At 39.3% G+C, this 26,216-nt stretch overlaps 1 protein-coding gene across 1 annotated transcript; it reads right to left on the bottom strand.

Annotated features, from left to right (window-relative positions):
- Nucleotides 1-119: 119 nt before the first annotated feature.
- On the bottom strand, nt 120-23,260 carry LOC106907457 (serine/threonine-protein phosphatase PP1-beta catalytic subunit). Its single transcript, XM_014973155.2, has 8 exons — nt 23,103-23,260; nt 4,850-4,981; nt 4,550-4,780; nt 3,674-3,778; nt 3,517-3,588; nt 1,718-1,869; nt 1,506-1,640; nt 120-673 (listed from the first exon to the last, which is right to left on the bottom strand). The coding sequence occupies exons 1-8, from the start codon at nt 23,152-23,154 to the stop codon at nt 569-571; spliced, it is 984 nt and encodes a 327-aa protein (XP_014828641.2). The 5' UTR covers nt 23,155-23,260; the 3' UTR covers nt 120-568.
- Between the last annotated feature and the right edge of the window lie 2,956 nt (nt 23,261-26,216).

Raw genomic sequence — 26,216 nt, 5'->3', positions numbered from 1 at the left:
TCAGATAAATCTATTTGTAATTTAAAACTGAAACCTCCTGACGTGTGACTGGAACAGCCTGAAGACAGAGGACTTTATTCTTTAACTGAGCTGTAGAGATGAAAGGAAGACACACAGAATGGGATTTATTCCCTGTATTATTTATTGAAAACCCAGCAGTCATTAATACCTGTGGTGTCTGTACAGGCAGGGGAGAAAGGACATGTGGTAAACTAAAAACTGCTGTCATTCTGTTAAGAGAAAAAACAAAAAAATAAGGACAAAAATATATATAAAGATATGCTACAGAATGACTGGTTGTGTCTTATTGAAACACCTTTTAAAAATGTTACATAGATGCAGAGGGAGGATGAGAAAGAGGAGCTTAGAAGAAGAAGAAGAGTACAACAGCAGTTCAAGAGATTAAATGGAAAAAAAAAAAAGGTTGTTTCTGGAGAGTGGGGTGTGTTTTTTAAAATAAGGGGTTCTGGTTCCTTCTCTGCCAAGTGTTGCTTTTACTTCTTTAATGTGAAAAGCCAGAAGGAGACAATCGTATCATCTTGTCATCTTTCTGTCCGTCTGTCCATCTTCATCGTTTCTTTGGGGGTTGGGCTGTGCGAGGCGGCGTGACGGGTCGGCCGGAGTTCATCCCTCCATACTGGTACTTGGCCTTCTTCTCAGACGGCTTCAGGATCTGGGAGGAGGAAGAAGAAGAAAAAAAAAATCGATTATTACTGGACCAACAGGTCTACCTGGAAACATGAGCTGAACTCTTGAGTAATTATGTTGGTGTCAAACATCTCCACGGCAACATATCTGAATTTCACGACGTCTAATATGGTACAGGACAGACCTTTGCATTAACAGCACTGAGGCCAACAACACACTGAATGATATGCTTTCTGTTAGGATTTTACTACATGAATCAACACTAAGTTGTGTATAATTGTTAAATGAATAAAAAAAGAAAGATTTTTTTTTCTAAATATTCTGAATTTTCATGTTCCCATTCTTATGTGGATTTGGGAAATGATCCAATCAAATTCCATATTTTAAGCTAGTGAAGGAACCCCAAGCCAGTGTTTGTCAAAGTGGGGTCTGCAGTAAACTCAGGGGACCACCAGAGGGCGCTCAGAAAGTTGGAGGGAAGGTGATGGAAAAAGTAAAAAACAAATTTAATTGAAGAAATTTAGTTGAAATTTCTATCATTATTGCAAAATACAAGTTAAAATAACTTACTGAAATGTGTTTTGTCATGCTCATCTTTATGAATGGCAACAGAAGGAACAGTAAAGCTGAGGAGGATTCCGCTGCAAAAACCCTAAATATTCTTTGTCAACTAAAACCAGAACATATGAGGCTGAATTTATGCTACAATATAATAATTATAGTATAGTGACAAAAGGGGGGGCATGGAGAGGAAAGGCTTGGGAACCTCTGGGCTAAGCAACAACTTCCTGTCAAAATCAATTCACGTGATAATCTGGGTTCTAAAAGATCCTGGATCAGTTACTATGGCAACTGACCTGGAAGGAGCACATCAGGGTTTCGTCCACGCTCATCATGCCACCGGCGTTGTCAAACTCCCCGCAGTAGTTGGGAGCTGAGAACAGGGTCACCAACTGCCGCTTGGCGAAGAACTCATACCCATCTTCTACCACCTGGGGGCGTCAGACACAAAAATCAGCCAAGGCTTTTACAAGGGGGGGGGATGGCTGGTAGGAAGGAGCTGTGGTACCTGGTGAGCTCTACAGATGAGGTCCAAATCGTGACGGTTGAGGAACTTACTGACCACATCGGCGCCGAATGTAAAGGAGACGCCGCGATCGTTCTCCCCCCAGCCCTGTACGTCCTTATCAGGGTCCGACCACAGCAGGTCGCACAGAAGACCTGCAGGGGGAAATAAGTGAAACAAACGTCAGAGTCTGTCACTATCTAGTCACCTGGTTGCAGGGAAAACCTGGTAGACTTTTTTTTTTTTTTTTTTTTAAGAGTGACGTTTGTGAAGCGTTCACATGCGGACACGGAGTCATGGTGAAACTCCATAAGAGGATGCGAGACAGAGGCTGCAAGGGTCTCAACTCCAGCTGCCTTATAAGGACAGGAAGAGGTTTAATGAGGGGGTGAACACAGAGAGGCTCCTCTTCCTCTGGTCCAGCTACAAGTAGATAAGGGGGAATAAGGCTGGCGAAGCTCCTGTTCTTACATTAGACCACAAATCATTCAGCAGAGAAACAGGAAGAGTTCACAAGAACCTGAGTTCATGTTGGTTCATCAGGACCAAAGGGAAAATGGACATAACAGGCCACCGTAGGAGAGGCTGAGAAAAACCTTTCACCTCCTTACTAAGTTAATACAGTTTTGCTTTCACACTTAAATGTGTTGTACCGAGAGGTTCCTCTTCCTCTGGTCCAGTTACCAGTAGATAAGGAGTCGGCCTGAGTTGAATTCAAATAAAGATTTTATAGAAGGGAAACCAGCTATTCAAACCAACCAGGCACTATGTAAACCAAGGGACAAACCCTAAACCTAAAACCGGCCAGTCATTTCTGGGAAGGTTCACTCTTCCAACTTTTTTAGTTGGGACTGTGGTTTACTGGAGTCACAAAACCTTCAAAATGGCTTCCAGGGTTTCTCCAGTGTATTATCAGCCTGGCAGGCCGCCAGGATTTACTTATCCCCCACAGAGCTAAACGGTATTTGTCTATTTTAAATGTTTTATTGTTTTGGGGTGTTTTTTTTTGTCATGAAGGTGGTAGGAGTTGGTAGGAGTCAGTGGGTCGCCCGTTCAGTTCCAACTCCATCCACCTCTGCTGTCGTGTTCTTGGGAAAAACACTTCACCCGCCTCGGCTGCTGGTGGTCAGAGGGCCAGTGGGGCAACATGGCAGCCTGGCTTCTGTCAGACTGAACTTTGTGCTCCTTTCCACTCTGATCCAGGTTTCATTTCTCATTTATTCTTGAATTACATTAGATGATTTGTTGCTTCTTTTTTTTTTAATCATTTCCTTCAGACTACATCAGATTGTCAGAGAAATTCCTCGACTCCACAGCTTTGGCAAAACTTGCAATTTGTCTTTGATGAGATTAGTGGTTAACCATTAATCTCAACTGGATTCAAACTTTGACTAGGCCACTCTGTAACCTTACAGAAGTGTTCTGGATAATGATACTAGAGGAGACTGTCACAAGCTGATGGACACATCATCCTTCAGGATTTTTCTTGTAGAAAAATAAAAAGAAATGACCATTTGCCGTTATTTAAAAAAAAAAAAAAAAAAAAACCTAGCCTCAGGCTGGTGTGAAGTTTTTCAACCTTTGGTGAGCTCATTTGAAGACATGTCTTATTTTGTCGTGCAATCTTTTTGTTTGATGCTCTTCTCTGAAAGGGAACCCAGTTCACTTCTAAAGTCACTGAAGAAACGTCCAGATGTACCAGATTTGGATGTGAGGCAGTGTGATCACTTTTACCCCTCTGATTTATTTCCAAGTTCTCCTTTTGCTTGGTTTGAAGCCCAGCTAGTCGTGTGTTAAGCTACCTGTGTCAGGCACGTCTGTGGGTCTCATGATCCGTCTGATCTGCTCCATAGACTGAAGGTCAGGAGAAAGTCCTGATGGGGAGAGAGAGAGAGAAGGGTTACAGGACTTTTGTTTTTATCATAAACCTGAACCTGCAACACTCCCAGGTCTCAATACCTCCATGACAACAGAAGATCTTCTCATCCACTATGGCAGCGATGGGCAGGCAGTTGAAACAGTCAGTAAAAGTCTTCCACAGTTTGATGTTGAACCTGCGTTTACCTGCAGGATCAACAAGAGTGGTAGAAAGAGCCCACTGTCAACTCATGAACACATAAGCTTGTCACAATTATTATAAATAATAAATTGAAATGAGTCGAAAAAGAGAAGCTCCTCTTTAATATTGTCAAAAAGTCATGTTGAGAAATCCAGCAAATGTTTGACACCACCTGCCACTTTTCACTGTCTTCCCTAGACATGGAAAACAGAAAGCTAACAACTGTCTAAGAATACAGTTAGCCATATGTTACCTAAAAAATTAAGCTATTTGTTAGCCTAAATTGTTAGCCATTTCTTAACAAATAGCTTAGCTATTAAGACAAGCTATTCCTTAGCTTGATTTCTTAAACGAATAGTTTGTTTGCTAGTAAACAAATAGCTTAATTTGTTAGCTAACAAATAGATAAATTAGGCTATTTGTTAGTCTTTATTTTAAGGCAGATTTACAATAATTTACTTTTCAATAAAAACTTGGTTAGCATCATTAAAATGTAGCATTTTTAGCTTACTGGTTACCAGGAAAAATAAAAACATCAGTTTTTATGAAAAAATGGTTGCTATTGGTTTCTGCATAAATAGCTAAAATTTGGATACCTTAGTAAAAAGAGTTTGTGACTGTTTTTTTTTTCTAAACTTGTTGAAATTTCAAATAGTATTTTCAATGTTCCTTCTGTTGAACAGAACTGAAATAAACTGCAACCCCTGTACTGGGGATGCTTCTCTGTTCCAAACCCTACAGTAAAACAGGAAGTAGATTGAGTAGGCGGAGCTTACACTCGTCGTAGAAGCCGTAGATGCGGTTGATGGAGGCACACTCGTGGTTGCCCCGGAGCAGGAAGAAGTTCTCGGGGTATTTGATCTTGTACGCCAGCAGCAGGCAGATGGTCTCCAGCGACTGCTTCCCTCTGTCCACGTAGTCGCCCAGGAACAGGTAGTTAGCCTCTGGTGGGAAGCCGCCATACTCAAAGAGCCTCAGCAGGTCTGTGTACTGTCCATGGATGTCACCTGGAGGAAACGGAAAGCATGCTGTGGGATCCTTACAGGCCGTTTTGTCACGGAGGGGGCGGAGCTTACCGCAGATTTTGAGCGGAGCCTCCAGCTCCAGTAGGATTGGCTGGCTAAGGAAAATTTCCCGGGATTTGATGCAGAGGCCGCGCACCTCTGCCTCTGTCATCTGGACGATCTTGCCTGGGCGGCATCCTCGTACTGGTGGGAGGACAAGGAGAAGTGGGAAACAGGTTAAAACAGATGCATTTCTAAAAGTGTTGATGATCCGTGTTGTCACATGGCCTCTGCCGGTTTCACTGTCAGTGAACTTGAAGCTAAATATGGGGGACAACGTTTAGGCAACAGGAAGACAGAAATAGACTGTGTGGGTGCTGCTGCTGGTGTTGGGGAGGGATGTTTGGACACACTTCCTGCTGGGCAATGTTTTTTTGTTGTTTGAGTTGAAGAGGAAAAAAGCTTAGTTTAGTCACATCAGTCATGTCCAATTTCAGTCGTTGCATAGAAACAAATCAATGTTCTAACACAATAATGTCTAGATGTAGCCTATGCTTCATCATTTAATTTTTTTAGGATTTTGTTCTGTCCTACAGTCAAATATAGTTTAGAATCAATTATGCCACATGAGGAGTATCCAACTTTTTGTAGAACTAATCTGATCTTAGACTGTAAGGCAAAAATTTGACACCCAATGCAAAGTAATTTGCACTACCTGATGCTTTTGCCTGTTTTCCCTGTCTCTAAGCTGAATGATTTTTTATGCAGTTTCAGTTACTGAGACTTTGTTGTTTGTTTATTTTGGATATTGGAAACGTTTCCTGCTAAAGTGTAAAATTTTTACCATCTTTGAATGGGTATACCTGCATCAGTAAGAAGATTTTTATCATATCAGCAGAAAATTGTGTCAAAATGACAATATTGTTGTTTACTGCAGTCATTTCTGGGACAATATATCATCCAATAAAATGTGTTATAATGAACAGCCTAAATGAACTATATTTTTTGGTTTCAAACACTTTATTATCAAGTAAAGTGTGAAACCAGACAAAGTTAGAACACCTCAGAAAATCAGATCGGTGCAGATCTGACTACAATGCTCATCTAGTTAGGATCAGCCATATTTATTTTATGTCTGTAGGCCGACTGTCATGGCAACACATTTTTCCTGGAAGATAAATCGTCCCAGAAGTTATTGCAATAAACGATATAATGATCATTTCCAGTAATAGAATGGTAATGGCATAATAATAATTATAAACATTATAAATAATAATGTTTATTGATTTTTGAGAATAATGATAATCAAAGATCAATAAACTTTAAACTCTAACGAACATTCAACACTGGAACTGGAAGACATTTAAATATACAAAATAAAAAGACAAATAGAAACAACACAAATTGAACTATGAAGCCTCTGAAAACAAAATTGTCATTAAAAAAATAAATAAAAGGAGGAGCTGGTTGAGACCAAAGCACTGAGATAAAAACTTTTCATCCAGTTTTTGGTAGGAAGGCAAGAAAAAATGATAAATGATGAACATGGAAATCATTGAGCACATTTTAATTTATCATGATCTATTTTGTGATATTTGTTTAATCTATGAAATTATTTTTAGACGACCCTGTTAATGTCAGAACTCTTCCCTTTAGTGTTCCCCCATTTCTTCCTTCTGCGTTTACACAAAGAACAAGTCCAGCGCCTTGCGATTCCTGTTGTTCCTTTCTGGTTGGTTGTTGCTTTTCTGTGTACGAGTGACAGATCCACTTCTCCTCGCTGCTGTTGAACCACAGCAGTGGAGCAGAGCTGACTCAGAACACACCACAGAACGGGAGGACCGTCCAACGGGCCAGGAGGGACGCCATCGCCACCGCCTGCTTTAACGAGGAGGAAAGTCGTCCCTTTTCTGCCTGGAGACGGTGATCACGCCCACCTCACCCTCAGCCTCATGCTAACACAACCTGTGTCCACGTTTTGACTGAAAGGGGACACCAGGACTATATCTGGAGGGTCCAAAAGGAGGGACGGCTCAGGTTAGCCAGGAGAACGCTGCACCGGAGAATCTGGCGTTCAGAAAAACAGGACCGTTCACACAATACACAACCAGAGGGAATGTATGTGTGTGTGCGTGCATGTGTGTGTTGCCTGCTGTGTGACTTCACAGCCGTCCCCTTCCAGCTGTGAGGTGACGTGTCCACACGTCGGTGCCGTCTCAGCTGATATCTGGGACGGACTGAGATGGAAAAGTAGGAGGCCTGAAAGGATCAGCTTTCAGGCGGTGGGTGAATCTGAGCTCACATCAACACCTCGGTTTCTCCTACCTCTCTCACACACACACACGGTGACCTTGACTTTGGACCGTACCACTCTAAGCTTGCGGGGAGGGAAGTGTCCCAGCATCCCTGCGTCCGTTGCCGTGGCACTGCGGCTCACGAAGAGGTGAGGAGGAGGAGGGGCGGCACCTTCATCTGATCGCCATGGAAACGTAGCAAGGTTGTTGTCTGGGAGTAAAGGATCTGCAGACAAGGTAGAACCTCCAGCGGGTCGCAGCCTGCATACTAAAGCCTGCTGCGTCAGAGCAGGACAGGCTGCACCGATAATCAGACCCATTTCCTCAACTTCCAGCCGATACTTACTGGACAAACCAAGTTTTTTTTTCTACCTTCGCAAAACTCTGAAAGTCAGCCAATCCTGTCGCAATAAGCAATCAATTAATCGCTTAACAAATTAAAATGAGCTTGATAATTTCCATTCAGTTTTTCATCTGCCTGCTGCTGGCGTTCAAGACTTCATAATCCATTTTATTTATTATTCCCGGTTGCGTTTTATTTTAAATATTTATGTCTTCCTCTTGTAGAGTAGAGTGTTCTATACAAAACTAAAGTTTTCTAGTCTCTGACTGAGAGGGCGATCATGAATTACTGTGCCAATATCAATATTACCTGAAAATGGACTCAAAAACGGCAATATTTGGTGTTTATCGCCATAATTTCTGGGACAATTTATCTTGTGCTGTTAACAGTTGCGTGACTATTATTAGCAAGTTGGTAACTTTTTCCTCTTTAGTGACTATTCAGACACACAAAAAAACCAAACAAAAAGCAGTAAAACATGTCAAAGTGTAGAGAATTACTCCTCAATTTAAAAAAGCTTTTCCCCAACAAAGTTCCAGTTCAGTGTGAAAATAACGACGGGTGTGATTTATTTTTTTTCCCCCTCTTTACCTTTCAACTACAATGCTTGACATTTATCAATGCCGACGTCCGGGTAGAACATTAGAATCCGATACTCATTTTTCAGCCAATATCTGGCCGATGTCCTGAGACAATATTGATATCGGAAAACACTCGTACACAGAAAAGCAACAACAGGAATCGTTCTCACTGCAAAATTCAAATTTTCCAAAACTAAGACATTAATCTAAAGATTCCCGTTAAACTGCAATTCCTTCAAAAAAAAAAATTAATAAGCCGATTAGATTCCATCACTATCACATTTTGGTTAAATTTGGCATTTTGGATTTTACAAATTTTCTAAAGTATAATGTATTAAAATTGATTTTTAAGTGTTTAGATGGACTTGCACCTACACCATTAAGTGATTGCATACAGAGACTGCAGGGCAATAGCAGATCTACCAGAGCAGCTTTGGATGGAAATTGCAAAGGTTCCCTTTCGAAGAACCACCTTTGCTCAAAGTGTTCTGTCTGTGAGAGGATCTGCAGTTTGGAACTCACTTCCTGTTCATTTAAAGTCTGTAACCAGTTTTAGAACGTTCAAAAATCAAACAAAACTCTGGTTATGTCAAAAACAGAACTGTACCCATTTTTGATGTTTTACATTTTTCTGTTTGTATACATTATGTTGAGCTATTTTAACTGATTATTATCACTTCAATTTTTAGTTATTTTTTTTAAAAGCCCAAATAGGGACAAGTGCTGCGAATTAGCTGTTGCCATTGCACCATGATGCAAACATGGGACTGCTGTTTTATTCAGTTTGTCTATGTCGATGTGTGTCTGTCCCTATCAAATAAACTTTATAATATAATAATAAATGTGGGATCCTTGTGCATTTTCGTTTGCAAAAATATCACATCTGTCTCTTTAAGTGGCTGCATTCCTGGGTCATCACCCTGCTGCACCTTCAGTGAGCTACTATGACGTCAGGAAAAAGCAGCGCCTCACACACGCACGCACACACACGCTCACACACAACCCCCCCTTCCTCGGTGAAATCTGCATTCCAGACAGCTTCACAGAGCTCTCAGACCTGAGCAGCTCCACCTGGACGAGGATTTACTGCAGCAGAGACTCAGCAAAACACAACATAAACAGCAATTCCCTCTAAAACATAAATAATATTACCTCATTTTTATTTAAACAAACAAAAAAAAAAAGATACACAAGAGGAGTATTACTAAAACACACTGTGGCTTTGATTAGACTGCTTTAGCCGTTCCTGATCCTTCTAGGTACAAACAAACCCAATGTTCCCCCGAATTAAAGGCCAACTGCCTAGCAACAAGCAGGTTAATTCGCCAAATATGTGGAGGGATTGGAGGGTGAAGCCCAGCACAAACCACACCAAAGCGCTGTTGCAACAGCCAAAACAATACAACCCACAGAGAGAAAGCACAGGACCAGTCTGACCACTTCTGCTAATAGACTGAGAAGGCCTTCAGTCAGTGTAACGTCAGCTAGCTTAAAACAAGCTAGCAGACTGGTTTCATCGTGTTTATAAAGAGCTCCAAGAGCCGACTGATAAATAAGTCAATCACGGACTCTGAGAAATGAACATGTGACCATATATGGTCACGGAGTGGAAGGAGGAAGTAGTCAGTCAGGACAAAGAAGGAGTGCTGCATGGGATGGAGAGAGAGCCAGAGCAGCAAGCAGAGGGCTGGCCACACTGTAGCAAAAATAATAAAGTTAGCCAAAGATCAACTACAGTGTTGGGTTGGTGGTCTGTGTTTGATGTCCTGAAAGGTTCTGGAGGAAATAACTTCCTGTTTAAAATAGAAAGATAAAAGTTCTGACAATTCTTTGACGACTGAGAGATTTAATCTGAGTTGGTGTAAAGGAACAAGCTGAGCTTCATCATCATATGTCCTGTCAGCTGTTCTTTAAACAATCTGATTCCATCTCCAGCATGGATTTCAAGACTAAAAACTCCGTAATGGAGCACAATCATTTTTGTCAGGGAAGACAGAGCCTTTTTCCTCGTCAACTAAGCCTGTTGCAATAGATCAATTAAAACAAGCTGGATAATCTCCATTTGCATGCTTGTTTTCCTCTTTCTACCAAAGACTGGATGACAAAAGCTTTCAGTTTGGTCTCAACTAGCCCCTTTGTCTTTGAAGAGCAATTTTTTTAGAGACTTAATTTTATATGTTGCTTTGGATGTTTTTATTCATTTTGGATATTTAAATGTTCAAAACAAATGAAACTTTATTGGCATTATTATGCCACAACTTTTATATATTACTTGAAAAAGGTCTCAAAAACAATACTAGTGTTTATTGCAATAACTTCTGGGTCAATTTATCATCCAGCAGAATTTGTTGTCATGACAGGCCAAACAACTATTCTTTTTCTTTTTTTTTTTTTTATCTTTTGGAGGTTTTCTTAATGTGGTCAAGCTAAAAAGAAGTTCTGAAGAGAATAGTTTTGCTATGAATCATCACCAGTTTTTAATCTAGCGTCTGTTTAGTTTCTTTGTTGTCCAGAACCAAACATAGAGGAGCAGCATGTCTTGTTTGCAAGACCAAGCTGGTGTATGGTCTATATACACTCCAAGTTAAAAGTTACACAATACAACTCAGAAAATGTTAAGTACATCTTAGCCGTTTTGTTTTTGTTTTTTTAATTTGCGACATGGGGCTCTCCTGCCTATGATCTAATATTTTGACGAATCAAACCAGAACTGGATAAAGCGACACTGAACAGACTCCATAAAAGGCAGTGTGAACAGGGTCACTGATTTCAAACAGCAGATCATCATACTGCTATAAATCATTTCAGTCAGTTTGTCCATATCAAAGTTTCTCACAATGGACCGACTTGCTTTAAAAAAAGAACAAAACAAAAAAAAACTCACACACATAAAAAAAACAGCCTTCCTTGCTGGTTAAGCTTGTTAAACACGTGGTGAAAAATTCTCCAGCTTCCTCCTCTGAATAGTTTTATTGCACCAACAGCAAAATGTGGAGGTGCTTCCCTTTAACTTGGGCACAAACACACTGCAGACTCTGATATTGGAACCAAATACCTCTGGAGATATTAAACCCGTCACAGAAAGCAATTAGTTGTATGATATATTAATGGACAATATCCATTAAGGCGATTCAGATTTTTCATAAGTAAAACTTTATTTAGAAAGATCTCATATTTATTGTTTCAATTCCGTTTTATTTATTGAGTTTTATTCTGGATATTTAAAAAAACATCCTCCAGCCACAGTGTTAAATGTTCTTTACTAAACTAAACTTTATTGACATTTGACATGGCATTTCCAATAAATTACTAGAAAATGGTCTCAAAACAATAATATTGTTTATCGTGATAATTACTGGGACAATTTATTGTGACAGACCTAGATGTGTTTATTCATCTGTTTTGATGTTAAAAATAAAAATATGCCTCACAGTTTTGTTTTGATTTTTTTTTTAACCGACATGAAAAGCAAATTTTATCAGAAACAGGAAGTTTGGGGTTCTTCCTTCTTCCTGATCAAGTGCATTTCCTGTTGGCGGATCAGTAGCGCCCCTGTGAATTTTGAGCAGGCATGACTGCGCACGTTTCTGTCCCTGCTGCATGAAAACGCCCCGTCAGACCTTTTTTTAGCTGCCCACCTCCGTTCTTTCTAGCTGGAACTCAAGCCAGCCACCCATCTATCTCCCCTCCAAACCTCCCTCCTCCATCTAACCCTCTCCCACGCAGGGGCAGATGGAAAACAGTGACCCTCCCCTCCCCACATCACTGAACGAGAAACTCAGAGTCCCGACTGCAGTGGCATTTCTGAGCAGGCTTTTTGCATTTTCATTGGGATGTTTTTGTTCGCCTTTAAGTGCCAGCTGTGAATGCTTGGCTTTGTGGCGCCAAAGAAAGACTGAAATTGAGAGGAGAGAAAGAGAGAAGAGGGGGATAGACAGGAGTGGGAGAAGAGTGGAAAATTGAGAGGGGTAGTGGTGGTGGGGGGGTCGAATCGCAGCAGCAAAATGAAAAAATGAAAGTGCAGAGAAAGGAGTGGATGTGAGAGAGGGCTTTTACTGGGCGAAGCGCTGGCTGCCACGTTTGGTGCCAGGGGGCGAGCGCGCCCCGCCGCACAGGCTCCACCATTGTTGTTTCCACAACAGAATGCCACGCCAGCAGCCTGGAGCTGAGCAGCTCTCACACTCAGAGAGAGAGAAAAAAAACACAACTGGGGAGACAGCAACTGCAGAGATACATTTGTAAAAGATTAAAAGTGTTCAATGCAAAGGTTTTTTATTGTTTTGTTCATTTAAATGAACTAAAATGTACAAAAAGCATCAGTTTAACTCCAACTGAGAAAGAAATATTAAGTCTGTTTATGGATCGAAGAATATGCATACAGGTAGATGCTTCCAGGTGACATGTTTACATTCTGGAAATGATGGGAGGTTACGGTTTTGAGGGGTGTAATTGATACAAGGCTGCAGCTAAAGATTATTTTAGTAGTTGATTATTCTAATGATTGATTAGAGTTTAAATTTATTTTAAAATCTATGATTTTATATTTTATTCAATACTAGAAATGCATAACAAAATGCAACAACTGCATTTTTTTAAATATATAAAATAAGCTTTTTATTGCCTAGAAGGTAACAGCATAGCAGATGAATGTTTTATCATCTGCAGAAAAGGATGCATCTGCAGCTAAACACTAACTGATCAGAGCAGCAATTATCTGTTTTTTTCCCCCCTTTTACTAATTAATCAGTTAGCTACAGGCGCTTAACATTTTTTAATAGAATTTGAAGCAGGTGAAGCTACACATATGCAACTTGAGGAATTCTGGGTGGAATGTATTTACAAATATTTTTCATCTTCAATCCAAAAAAGGTACCTAGCTAGAAAGCTAGTTAGCGGTAGCTTCAAGTCACAGACAATAATGACGAGGTTTGAGTGAGACTCAAACTTTGCCTGACAGAAAAGTCTGGCATGATTTTTTTTTACCCTTCAATACATTTTGTTGTGTACTTTGGAAAAGTTTAATTTTGCAGAAAAGTTTAATTTTATTTCTTTTGGTGTGGTGTGTATAGATCTTTAGCTTCTGTGTCGGTCGCATTTCTCAATAAAGTCATTAACTACTACTTTTTTTTCCCCTTTAACAATTATGCTACAGTATTTGCTGTGGAATCACTAAACCAGGTCATGGACTTCTGGCAAATCAGTTTCATAAATCCGACATTTTTATTTCTCTCAAAGATTTTGCAGTCCAAAAGTTCAATGATGTCAAGGTGGGCAAGTAAAAAAATGTTCTACTGTCGTTGATGGATTGACAGGTCACTTCCTTCCGTCTATGGAAACGATGGACACAGCAAACTACAGAAGCCCAAGCAGTGGTGGGGGGGAATCTCAACATTAAATCTTCATAAATAGCAAATTTTGCAACTATTTGCCAACAACTGAAATGAAAACTTCCCCTCCACCCTTTTGCTGATGCCATGTGACCATGTTGGTAATCGTGCCACATAGAACCACCTGTTCTGGTAAAGCACACAGAAGGGCTGTTGTTGCTAAAGCCTGGAGCAATGTGGGCTTAAGCATAGCTATGCTGGAGATGTTAGCATGTGCAAGAGCTGCTTTGCTGGATCCCAGCACTAGTAAAAGCTCATGAGCAGCAAGGAGGAAGAGGACGAGGAGGAGGAGGAGAACACAAACGCAGTGAAAAAAACATGAGGCTGGTCTGGTAGACTGAAGGATACCGGTGACCTTGCTCAGACACCCTGCAGCTTCAGTGTGCTGGAACTAACACGAGTGATATTCTCTGGAAAACATCAACTGGAAAAACAGCAGATGGCTCTTTGATTCCCCACTGTGTCATACGCTGGCCTTTTTCCTCACAGCAATAAGGATAAGCCACACCGCTGATATTAGACCCAGTGGTCACAGTGTTTTGGTGGAGGTGCTGGAACTGGTCCCAGGTCAGTTTGGTTTCAGGGTGACTGATGAAACCAGAAGCCCTGAAGTCACAGAGTGGCCTCAGCCGATTGGAAACCATGTCAGTCTATCAGGTTTAGCTGGTCATCTAGACAACGCCTGCTGTCACACCTCGTTGGAACGGCCGATGAAGAGCATGTTTGTTGTGAGTAAAAGGGGTTAAGATTCCACGATTAATAATCTGAGCATCATATTAAATGATCAGGATGATTTTATCAGGTCATAATAAATAAAGAGAGAAAACTGGGGAAAACCGCAGCTAGTAAATATTTTAGCAATCAAGGACTTGAATATCTGGGTGAATCTTCACACACACAGAGTTACTGCATATTTATCAAGTCTAAATTGCAGACTTTCAAATTCCTGTTTTCAGTCAACGTTTTACCTAGTGAAGGTCACGATTAGTATACAACTCTGAACTTAAACAGGCAAAAAAAAAAAGAAACCAGCTGTGGCCTATTTGAAAAGACGATAAACTGCTGTGGTGTTACCAACAACTCTGGACTGACTGAACGTCAACTGAATAGTTCTACACTGGACCAAAATCCTTCAGAATGGAAAGAGGAGGAAAAAAATAAAACAAAAACACCACCTAGTTAATGATCATAACAAATAGAGACACTATGAAAGTTTCTCAAATCCCACCTTTAAAGAGGCACTATTATGTGTTTCCCAGGCATATAATTCCATTTTATACTACAATTAAGTAACTATGTTAGCTTCAATTATAAAAATGCTAGATATAGCAAATATGATTTAAACTATAAAGTCAAATTTCTTTTAACATCTTTATGTTGGGATTCCGTCTCTCTAAAATTCCTGCTCTGAAACTCCGCCTTCAGGAAATCGTGACATCATTCCTTTATTAACCCTTTAACTATTTTTTTTTTTACCAGTGTTGCTCCTATAATGAACTCAGCTGATGCACAGTTCCAGTTTGCTAATTGCTGCTGGCTAGTCTGAAGGAGCTGAGTAGGGAAGGGCCGCTCTGTGAGGCAGAAGTTTGGAAACTGCAGCTCAGAGGTGGAGCTACGCCTTGGAGGCAAAGCTAGAGCCACTCAGTTTTGCACAGCTGAATGGTTGCCATGGAGATCAAATGATTTCTCAAACAAGCATGACAGAGTCAAGCAGCCTGATACGTTTTTTGTGTAGGGAATAACAATATTGCATGATGTAAAGCTCAAAAAAGTCAATTTAAAGTTTGGATGTTTCAGCAAATCAACAACCAATCAACAACTTGCTATGCAACTTTAACAATATAAAAAGTGCTGCATTCAGGAGAATATTAAGTGATTTGGACAGATATTTAAAATCATTTCTATTTAATTGCTAAAAAAAACATTCAAGAGCCAAAGGATCTCACACGTTTCACGCTTTGAAAACGGAAGTCTTCTTCGTAAAAATGCTTTGGAGATGAGTTCATTCCCAAAATATGAATCACGAAGAAACAAAACTTGCAAGCAGTAAATTCTTTCATTCACTTGCCTAATGGAGCTTCTTGTTTGCAACACTTTACAAAAACAGACAGAGCTTTAATTTTTTTTCAAAAAAAAAAAAAAAAAAAAAAGTTCCACGTTGCTTCTCCTGATTTAGTTTAGAAGTTGTTCAACTAGTATATTTTTGATGTGAACCTTTGTGGTCGTCAGGTATTCTTGGGGATCCAAAACATTATTAGTCACAGCAGAGTTTAATGAAAGCAATGATTCAAAAGGTTTTGCCTCGTGAATTTTTTCTAAATCAGCCTAGAGACTGATAAGCTGCATTTCCACATTGCTTAGACATTCGTGCTATTAAAGTTGCCTTACGTCATCCAACAGCAAGCTTATTATCTGCAGATCTACCAGGTTATGTTTAGAAACTGTTTGGAGCAGGACAATCAACAGAGAGGCAGCAGTTTTTATTGGAAATATTTGCCAGTCAACTTTAGAAATGGCTTCAGTCACAGATACCTGGGAAAACAAATACATTTTTATGCGTTTTGGACTTTAATCTACACAAAAACTGTTTAATACAAAAAAAGCCACACACCAAAGAAGGAGATTTGAGAAAACTTGCTTGACATGATTCCAAATCGACATGGTATTGTGTTTTAATAACTTTATATTCTAATACACCATTTAAAAGTAGTTCCACCTATATATCTGTCCACACAAATGAACTTCCTATTTAATTCCTAACAGGAACTGAAGCAATCTGATTGGCTGACATAGGTTTAGCTTTATGCTACACTCCCCCTATGGGTTTGGCAAGTTTAAAACAAAACTCAGGAGTGGATTTGTTTGGGTTTGTGTGGATGAAAACATTTCTAAAACCCCATTTGTACAATTTCTTTTTTTTTTCTTTTAGGGTTAAACGATGTTGCATAGATTTTCATTTTTAAAAATACCTGGCTGTGTGTGTACAATGGATAAGTCACAAAAGAAAGAATTAATACTTTTAGCTCACTACTATTTATTGTTCAAATTCCATCTATTTTGAATAATAAACATTCAGAGAGAGACTCTGAGCACGATCACTCAGTTTACTAAAAATGGGGCTAAATAAATCCTCGAATACAGTGAACACTCGCTATAACGTGGTTTACCTTTCGCGGTCTCGCTGCTTCGCAGATTTTTTTGTGTAGTTTTTGTCACAGTGCATTGTGTCCTGCGTCCTAATTGGCTAAACAGTCTCCGAGCTCCTTCTCTGCCCGTGTGCCAACAACGTTACGGTATTTAAATACAAGTAATACAGATTGGCCATTCAGGAAATGAAAGCTGAAAACTTTGAATGCCTGCTGGAAAAAACTGTGGCCAACGCAAAACCCGACCGGAGGCTCGCTTGACGAGATCCATCACTCTGCCGTAGATACAGCTGTGAATCTCGCGGGGCAGGTTGGAGGAGACGCTTTAATGACATGACTCCGGATCACATTAAGGCCCGATTGATGAACACGCACATCCGCTGACCTGAAAACAGGTTTTGTTCTTTGGTTTCAATGCACAGTATTTAATTATGCTGTATAATAATTGTAAAAACTAAAGGTAACTACTTCGCGGATTTCACTTATCGCGCGTTATTTTCGGAACACAACCCCCATGAAAGACGAGGGTTCACTGTACCTAAAATGCAATATTTTGTCACTTTTTTTCCTATTTTTAGAAAAGAATTGAAAAAAGAAACCAAGGGCAGCCATATTGTTGTATGTATGAGTACAGCACCCTGCCCTTGTGAATTGCAGTCTCTGAAGGAGTGTGTTCATTTCAACCAGAGACAGCTGTTGACATTTAGAAGGACATAAACTCCTCTGGAAGTTGAGTCAGTAGGAGTAGCCTCCCAATCTGTAGTAGTGCATTCTGAAAGAGAGGGAAATCAATCTGATACAGCTATGAAGGAAAGCCCTTTCACTGTTGGAAAGGCCCTGTTATTCAAGCAGAGAAGAAGCGTGCAGTCAGTCATTCTGATCTGCAGGTATATCCCTGAAAGAAAAAAAAAGAAAAAAGAAAGCTACAGAGTTTCACTTGAGAAAGTTTTGATGTAACCCGGTCAGGTAAGCTGAGAGAAATTGTAGTGGTAGAAAGCTTAAGACAAGTCTTTGTGTTGGTGAAAGGTCAGATCTCTAAATAAAATCTGGCTTACGGAGAAGTGGCAATTTAAGCATTTGGCTCTATATAATATTTTCCATGGCTTTAGGATGAACACAAGAGGCAAGGTTTTTGCCTGACGACAATATTTTAGTTTCCTTAACATAACACAACATATACATAGACACCAACGTAACCAAATGGTATATAAATGATTGCTGAATTGGTATTAAAAAAATCTTAAATGAGTTCATTTGATTAAAGGATACGTACGTAATGTGGATCAATCAAAATGGCCAACACATTTTCTAGCAAAGAAGAAGATACAACAGCTAGCTGGACGTCACAAAGGCTGTCGTGTTTTCTCGTGAACAAGTCACCATGGTAACATCTGCTCCATTCATAAATTTTTCTGGAGCAGAAATTGTTTTAACTATAAAAAAGCAAAAGAATTATAATTCTACGAGTCCTAGCTAATAAATAAAAGTCAATCCTTCTTAGCAATGTACCTGTCTTCAGTCTCAGTTGTTAAATGTATTTTTTCCTGTAGCATAGAAAAGGCCAGGATGTGTTTCTTGCTCAGCCTGTCCTTCAGAACTCAACTCAATGTTCCTAAAAATGAGACATATCGGTTGATTTTTGTGAAACGGATCAGGATCCTCCACGTTTGCAACTTGCTGCGTCAAAAAATCTGTTAAATAACCAGCCAATCTCAGTTGTGTTGGCATTGTAACACCTCTACTGAACTGACACCTTTTAACAATTTTTTTTCCTACAAGAACTAAATTTCAGTTAAGATAATAGGCTTAGATTAGAAGTCCATTAAAAATTATTATTTCAGTCTTTTTCAATTGTCTTTGAAAAAGAGTAACGCTGGTTTCAGAGCAAGAACAGAAAGGGACAGGACATTCTTTCCTCCTAGATGACAACTTTAGAATGGAGTTAAATCACAGAATACTTTATTGTGACACTCTGTTTAATGCTGGGGTCCACTGTATATAGTGCAATTTAAAAATAGTACTGATCAGTACTGGACTTTCACCAAATTTGCCTCGAGTTTTGTTCCATTCTTCCTCAGTGATGTACAGCTCAGAGCCAGCTAACAGGAACCAGATACTGAACTAATTCAACTGTATGTTTGGAGGACTTTGGTTCAAACTCTGTGTTCAAGCTTCAGAGCACCTTGCAGGCTCCGCTTGCAGGACTTGCGCTTCCTCTGATGATTCAATCCGACAGAGAAACAAGTTTAATTCCATTAGGTTGCTCAAATCAAATTGAACCCGTCAACCTGTCACACCCTTAACAATAGCAAGTACACAGTGGCCTTTCTTCTGTCTACAAAATAAAAATACACACCTGCAGTGACATAACTATGATTTCATATGCGTGTTTGAATGATCTAGCTCCTTCTGTGCGAGCTGTCAAATTTATATCTGTAGTCACACTGGGTTCTAGATTCACGTGTCTTCTCAGGTGTGTCTGGAAAGTTCCTCCTACCTCCTTGCTCATTGAGTACATGTCATTTTGCTCAATCTGTTCATACTTGTCAGACTGTTTTTCTTCCCAACTCTTACTACAGTAACGAGTTGATGGTCCAAAACCAGAAAATGACCATGAGCATGGATTATAAAGAGTCAAAAAACATTTTCATACCTGATAGTTCAGTCCAAACTATGTTCTACTGGGGATCAAAATTGCAACATATGTTACATTTTCCGCTCATGTGGTTTGCTGTCACACTGCACTGTGTCAGACAAATTAAATGTTTTGAAAAACCTGTTCACCTCCTCGCCTGTGGGGGAGCAACACCAAGAACCACTGAAGGAAACGACACAAAAATCTCCAAAGACACTGAGTGCAGCTTCCTTCTTCACGGAATACGGTAGGTAAAAGTCATTTCTCCTGCTACCGCTAGAGTTGCTCGTTTCTTTTGGTTGCATTTACCCAGAATGTCATGCACTACGGTTCGCATCCTGCTTCTGGAACGGTTCCCGGTCCATTTGGCGTTCACGTATGCATTCGAAGCGCACGAGAGTTCACTTCAAGCACACCCAGACCTAGGTTTGTAAGCTGACCGCAGTTCGCTTTTTTGGTCCACATCAGAGTTCGATTGCGCATTCACAACTCCACAAACGAACTGGAGTTGGAGCAAAGCAGGCGAAACGGGGGTGATGTGAATGAACCCAGAGTCCTGATCTGGAATTGTTTTCCTTCACTTTTCCCGTATGTTGCATCACAAAGCAGACAAGCATGAAATCTAACCTGGAGGCAGTGTCGTCATGTACTGCTCACATACCGAGCAAACAATCTGTAATTACTCTTTATCAACAGTTGTTGGTAAAATGTCATGCAAATCCACATCCTGATGATTTGCACATGCTAACAATGTGCTTGCATCCATCCAGCCACATTATTTTGAAGACAAAAATCAATCATCGCCACTGGCTCATCACAAGCTCGAGTGTTTACTGCATACAGAGAGGCCGTCCATGTTCCTGGCCGATCAGCTCACCTGGGTCAGGATCCTGTATTTATCTGGGGAAGTCAACCTCCACTGCCATGCAACACATAACAAAAGCTGCAGGAACAACAGTGGCCTTTTCTTCGAAAGTACATCCACAATTACCATGCCAAACCAACAACATCGGCAACAGAAGCAAGAACGATGGCCAGTGCCGATATTTAAAGAGGCAGCATCAAGTAAAAATAAGTCTTTTTTGAGTTTCACATCATGTCATCTCTTCAACAAAAACGTACCTGGAGTGTTCCCTTAATTCTTTCATGCATGTTTGAGAAATCCTTTAATCTCTATGGCAACCACTCAGAGGTGCAAAACCCCTTGATGGACCTAGCCCCGCCTTCGAGGACAAAGCTCCTCCTCTGAGCTGCACTCTCAGACCTTCTGCTTCACAGAGCAGCCCTCCTCCATGACTCCCTCACTTAGTTCCTCTGGACTAGCCAATAGCAATTAGCAAACACCTGGTGGAACTTCTGAGCTCATTATATGAGCTACTTCTCAGTGCAATGCTGGTCAAATTGTTGTTAAAGGGTTAATAAAGGAGCCAAGTTGTGATGACTTCCTGAAGGTGGCCTTTCAGAAATAGTAGGAATTTCTTAAAGAGACATAGGCCCAATTTCAAGGCACTAAATTACAAAGTCAAATTTCTTTTAAGTTGCATTTTATATATACAGTAGTATATATAAAAGTTGACATTTACTTGACTGCTATGAAAAGGCACCATGTGCCTGGAAAACACAAAACACTGCCCCTTTAAAATCTGAGTAATACAGGAATATAGAGGTGGAGACGCATCATGTGACTCATGTGCATCTTTAGACACAGATCTACTCCACCCCCCCCCCCCCCACACACACACACACACACACACACACACACTCTCTCAGGGAAAGAAAATACCCAGAACAAATGATAACATCACCAGTACTGCTGATTGAAATTTACTCACAAAAGAACAGCTGATCCAAAACTCATAATTAGTCTAGTAACATGGTCAAGAATAAATAATAATAATCATTTTTAAAAATGGCTGATTAGTAACTATTTTTATCAGGGAGATGTTTGAAATGACAGAGGAAGCCTTCTAAGGAGATGCTTAACTCCAATAGATAACAGGGCAGAATGTATTACATTCAAAGGAACAAATTAACCAATCGGGAAGCCCGATTTGTGGCGTTGTATTGAGAACATTGGTGGCTATTTGGAGATCTCCATAAAGGTGTTCTAGTAAAGCTAACTACGCTAACCATGGTCATTTAAAATGTCACCACTGTAACTATTGTTGTTTAAAACGATGGTGAAATCCTATTTAATTTCAGAGCTGTGTAACCATAGTAACTCCTCTGGTTCTAATACAGATAATTAAATGGCAATAGCAAAAAACGCTTCCTAAGGCTGGAAATGATTACGAGAAATTAATTCACAATCCAAAATGTTGGGTAGTAAGGCAAGACTTTATTTTTTGAAAAACTGCTATACTTTCTGAATGGTTCTTGTAGAAGAAAAAAATATGCATTTTATTTGTTGCACTTTATTTTGAAAATGCAAAAAGAGGAAAAAAGGGATCTAATGTTGAATCTGATGTTATATTTTTAAAAATACTTCTGCTCCATAACCTGAATGATCTTACTGTACTGAATAGAAAGACAAGCTATGTAATCTGCTTTTGAGGATTTACAATAATCATAATCAGCTAACACAAAAAATGATAAATAATAGACCACGTAATCCCTGATGGGTCCACTTTTAGTTGTTTTTTTTTTCCTCTTCCAAGTCTGTAAATGTTTAGAGGCTACTGCTGAGCATTAATTGTATTTATCCTAAAAAGAAAGAAAAAAATCATGTTAAGAATTTTGAAGATAAATTGAAATGAACAATGTCTGAAAACCCTAAAAACTGCCTTTATTGCGGGGATTTTTATTTCTACCATTTTCATTTTGTCTACCGTTTGTATCATGAGAACATCAATAAAGTGAAAAAAAAATGACTAAGTGCAATTACTGTGTCCAGTTTAGTGATAAAATAAAATACATACTTATAAATAAATAACACCTCTTTACGAGTTCAGTAGTTCAAGACGGGTGTCCTGAAGATGCCTTTTTAAAAATGGGTATGTTTTTGTCCATTTTCAATAGCTGCATTTCTGTTTGTCTATTAGTGCTGTCGCAGATATAAAGTTACCTAAAAAACACACAACAGTACCACAGAAAAACAAAAAGTAATTGTAACTAAACCTTAGCTCCATAACTCTCACCCCTACTTGAGGTCATGGTTCCTGTAGGTTTATCTAAAAGTGGAAGATGATCAATTCTCATGTACACAGTGTCATTTAGCAATGTTCACACATTAACACAACACTGTGACGTTTTCAGCCGCCCCACCAAACCTCAATAGAAAAACTTGTTTCTTTTTAGGAATAATCATGGGTTAAAAACTAATCAATGCTACACCTTATCTGGCATCTTTCCATTACGTCCAACTTTTCGAGCCACAATTAGTAAAGTTCAAGATTGCCATTTACTTTGCATGAATATCCAAGTTTGTTGTTGGCAAATGAAGCTGTTGCATACAATCGAGTACTTCTTACTGGGCTAATTAATACATATAGATGAGTATGGGTTGTAATACACACTGGATGACATTCGACAACAAGCCGAAGTAATAACCTTAATACTGCGACATGAAAACTAGTAGAAATTAATTGCTGGTATGGAGAGTCTGACGTTACTCTCCATACTGAACCAGAGCACAAGCACTCCAAAGCAACGGCTAAAACAAGGGAGAGTCAACATTTCCAGGCTGAAAGCACCACGGTGTTCTAAGAAACAAACAATTTTATACTAATTTAGTCTAAAGGAGACGTGTAATAGTAGCTGGCTAAGAGGTGTGCCTGTGTTCTCGGACAGAAAGACCAGTGTTGTACTCCCGAACGTAAGCTAGCCAATGAGTCAAGCGAGTTCGTTAATGTTCCCGGGTCAAAAATAAACCCAGAGTGCTACAGAGTTTAGGAAAAATAGTCAACAAGCCACAACGAATAGATAGTATGGAGAACTCACCCTCTAGAAGCCTGGAAATCAACGAGTCAACGTCCAACTCCCCCTCCGCCATTTCTGTAACGCAAAGCTCTCTATGCCCGCCGCAGTCTGGCGTACAAGCAGCGAGGGCAGGGCACCGCCTCAACGCACAGCAACTGCCCGCCAACTCCTCCCATCAATGTCCTGCTGTTGCATTAAATGACCCTCGGAATTTTTTTATATTCCAGCGAAAGAACAGACAATTTATGCGTTTGCCTCAAAAGAGTTTTATTTCTTCTGATAAAATATGACAAGCTCTTCAGAATGCAACCCAAATCTACCATACGTAGTCAATGGTTTATGGGAAATGTAGTTTAAGAACAAGACTCGCCTTTCTGTCCAAGATTGAACTAGTGTCCTACACACCTAGTGAGGTTTTCTTTACTGATATATTCGGACTGTTTTGTCTTTTTTCCCCAGTTCTTTTGCCTAATATGTTTCAAAGTTTTCTGGTGTTTATTACAACATTTAAGCTTGAACTTTAAATACGTTAAGCATTACGAAAGCAAACGATTGTCAAAACTTCAGATTCAATACAAAAAAATGGACTGAGCATGCATTTTTTTTTTACAGTTAACAACATACTTAATAACAAAACAGTACAAAAGAACTACACAGAAGCTGAGTAAAAACACAATGATCAAAATTTGTAAAAACAAAACAAAAAAAACACACACAAAAAGGGAAAAGAAAAGATAAACAGATCAAGCTACTTTCAAGGATGAGGAGCCGAAGAAACTCAAATGTACAGTTTATTAAAGAAACACTTACAAATACACAATTATAAACACAGTACAGTTCTACAAATCTGAAAGCACAAGTAGTAAACAGAATAAAAGATCTAAATATTTGTCATAAAAACTTTTAAAGAAGACAAAAGTGTAATTAAACAGTTTGCTTGCTAAAATCTATAATAACTGGAATTTAAAAAGAAAATCATAAATATATCATAATAGTCAAATTGAATAGATGAGGCTCTCAGCTCTCCTCAGGTCTTCAGGAAGTCTTTTTCTCAGGTCAAGGTCATACCATGAGTTTAGGCTCTCACAGAGGTACCGACAGAAGACTCTTCCTGCAGAACCAGAGGAATCTGGGGTGATAAAAATAACTGACCAAAATAAATCTGATAGCTAGACCAACTGATCATCAATTAATTTAAACAACCTTAAAATCAATAGATGTAAGCTGTCTTGCGGTAGTCAGCATTCTTGGAGCTGCATTTTGAAGTAGCTTGAATGGAGCGATAGTTTTGGTTGTCCATTACAATAAAGAACTCTGTGAGTCGTAAAAGTGTGCACTAACGTGTCTGACAATGTTTTTCTACTGATAAAATTATATTTTTGCAACATTTTAACGTGGTTTGCAAAACTTTAATTTGAGCCAGATGTTATGTTAGAAACCCTCCCGACCCCACTAAGGGACAAGGGTGTAAAGAAGATGGATGGATGGATGTATACGTTAGATTTTTTTAACTGATGTCAACGGATTTTGTGAATTTAGGCACTTTTTTTTCTTTTCTTGTTTTGTTTTGGAATTTTGTAATCTTAATGTTGCACATCAACTTGTCGAAATAGAACTTCAGATGTTTTGTTACGCTAGTCACAAGTTGGGATGATGGACTTTTTGAAAAATTGTTTTCTTGGCTTACAGCACCCTCTGCTGGTCAGAGTGATGCACATATGTTTTTGGGGCCATAGAGATGGCAGAATTCCCCCTATTCATTGTTTTTTAAAAAAGAAAGAAAATTTGCATCAGTAGCTAAAAACATTGCTACTAATACTACATACTCGTGATCGGAGCACAGTTTTTAAAGTTTCGGGAGACGTTTTTGTCAGTGAAATAAAAAGCCATGTTGCTCAAAGAGCTTTGACTCGTTAAAGGCGGACAAATCTCGGTTGATGTTCTACTTTTAGTGAGGATAAAAACCATGAGTGCACGCTTCTAGCGGAGATGGAAAAGGATACAGGTTTCTTTCTCCCACTCTTGTTATTGCCTCGCCCACTCACAACTTATTTTTCTGTTCCTTTAAAGTGCGTCATTTGGGTATTTCCGCACTGTTTGAGTGGGCGGTGGTGAGTTGCACTAAGAAGGAAAATCAAAGAGCAGCAGCTGTCAAGTTACACAGGAATCGGTGCCGGAAACCCACGAATTCTATTTTCAAAATAATAGTCCTAGGTAACATTTTCCTGGACACTGTTATCTTCAGGTATTTGTGAAGAATCTTTTTCTTTGCTTTACTTATTTGTTCTGCCTACTTGTTCGGCTTTTCAATTCTGACTATGGCTCCCCCATAATTCTGGTATGGGGGAGCCAGGTAGTTAGGAAGATTGAGCTCACAAGCAAGCACACAAAACATATTTATTTGTATTTTTGATGTATTTGCAATTACAGAGTGCATGAAATGTGACACCAGACCACAAGAGGCAAAAATGAATAAGCTACATGCCTTTACTTATGACTGCAACATTTATCAGTTGAAATCTTAAAGTTTTAAATTTAACAGAATTTCAAATTAGGAACTCTGAAGCAAAGTTAGAACATAACTCTTTTTTGATTAACATAACTTCAAATCTGAGGTTTGAAGGTCTATGTATGAGAAGTGAGGTGTTTAGTTAGCCTATGTCTTGTTTGCTGATACCTCACACCTCACTACCATCTTCCTGTCTTTGTGGTTTTACTAGACATTGGGAACATAAAGTACAGCAATATTCGTGACTCACTTTGATTCAAATTTGCAGATAGAAAAAAAAATCTAAACATGTTTTAAGTGTAAGTGAAATATAATAATTCTCTAATTCAGATTTGGTATTTATTTGTACTTCTTTGCATTTCAAGACTCTTGTCTTGAAACTAGAGGCAGTTTGCCCTATAGAGCAAAATAAAAAAAATTTTGAGTTAGTTTGTTAGTGAATAGTCACCAAATTCTGCTTTGATAGACCATGGGCTCCAAGACAAACCCACCATTTGAATTGTAAAATACAAAGAAGAGTCTATCCCTAATTTCATAATTTCTGGTTCAGATTCAGATTAAGGAAGTAGTTTATCAGTTTTCCTCTCTTTAAACTTTTTTGTTTTATTTCACAGAAAGATTACAAA

Source organism: Poecilia mexicana, unplaced genomic scaffold, assembly GCF_051168715.1.
Source record: "Poecilia mexicana isolate PSO_F unplaced genomic scaffold, ASM5116871v1 scaffold_18, whole genome shotgun sequence".
Taxonomy (NCBI): domain Eukaryota; kingdom Metazoa; phylum Chordata; class Actinopteri; order Cyprinodontiformes; family Poeciliidae; genus Poecilia; species Poecilia mexicana.
This window is presented reverse-complemented; position numbering and strand designations above follow the sequence as displayed.

What these genes read in the sequence shown, in the direction of transcription:
- LOC106907457 (XM_014973155.2), bottom strand. Translation starts at nt 23,154, where the DNA reads ATGGCGGAGGGGGAGTTGGACGTTGACTCGTTGATTTCCAGGCTTCTA. An exon ending in GATTTCCAGGCTTCTAGAGG is followed by an intron (nt 4,982 to 23,102) that starts GTGAGTTCTCCA and finishes TCCTCCCACCAG; the next exon opens with TACGAGGATGCCGCCCAGGC. An exon ending in TCATCTGTAGAGCTCACCAG is followed by an intron (nt 1,641 to 1,717) that starts GTACCACAGCTC and finishes TGACGCCCCCAG; the next exon opens with GTGGTAGAAGATGGGTATGA.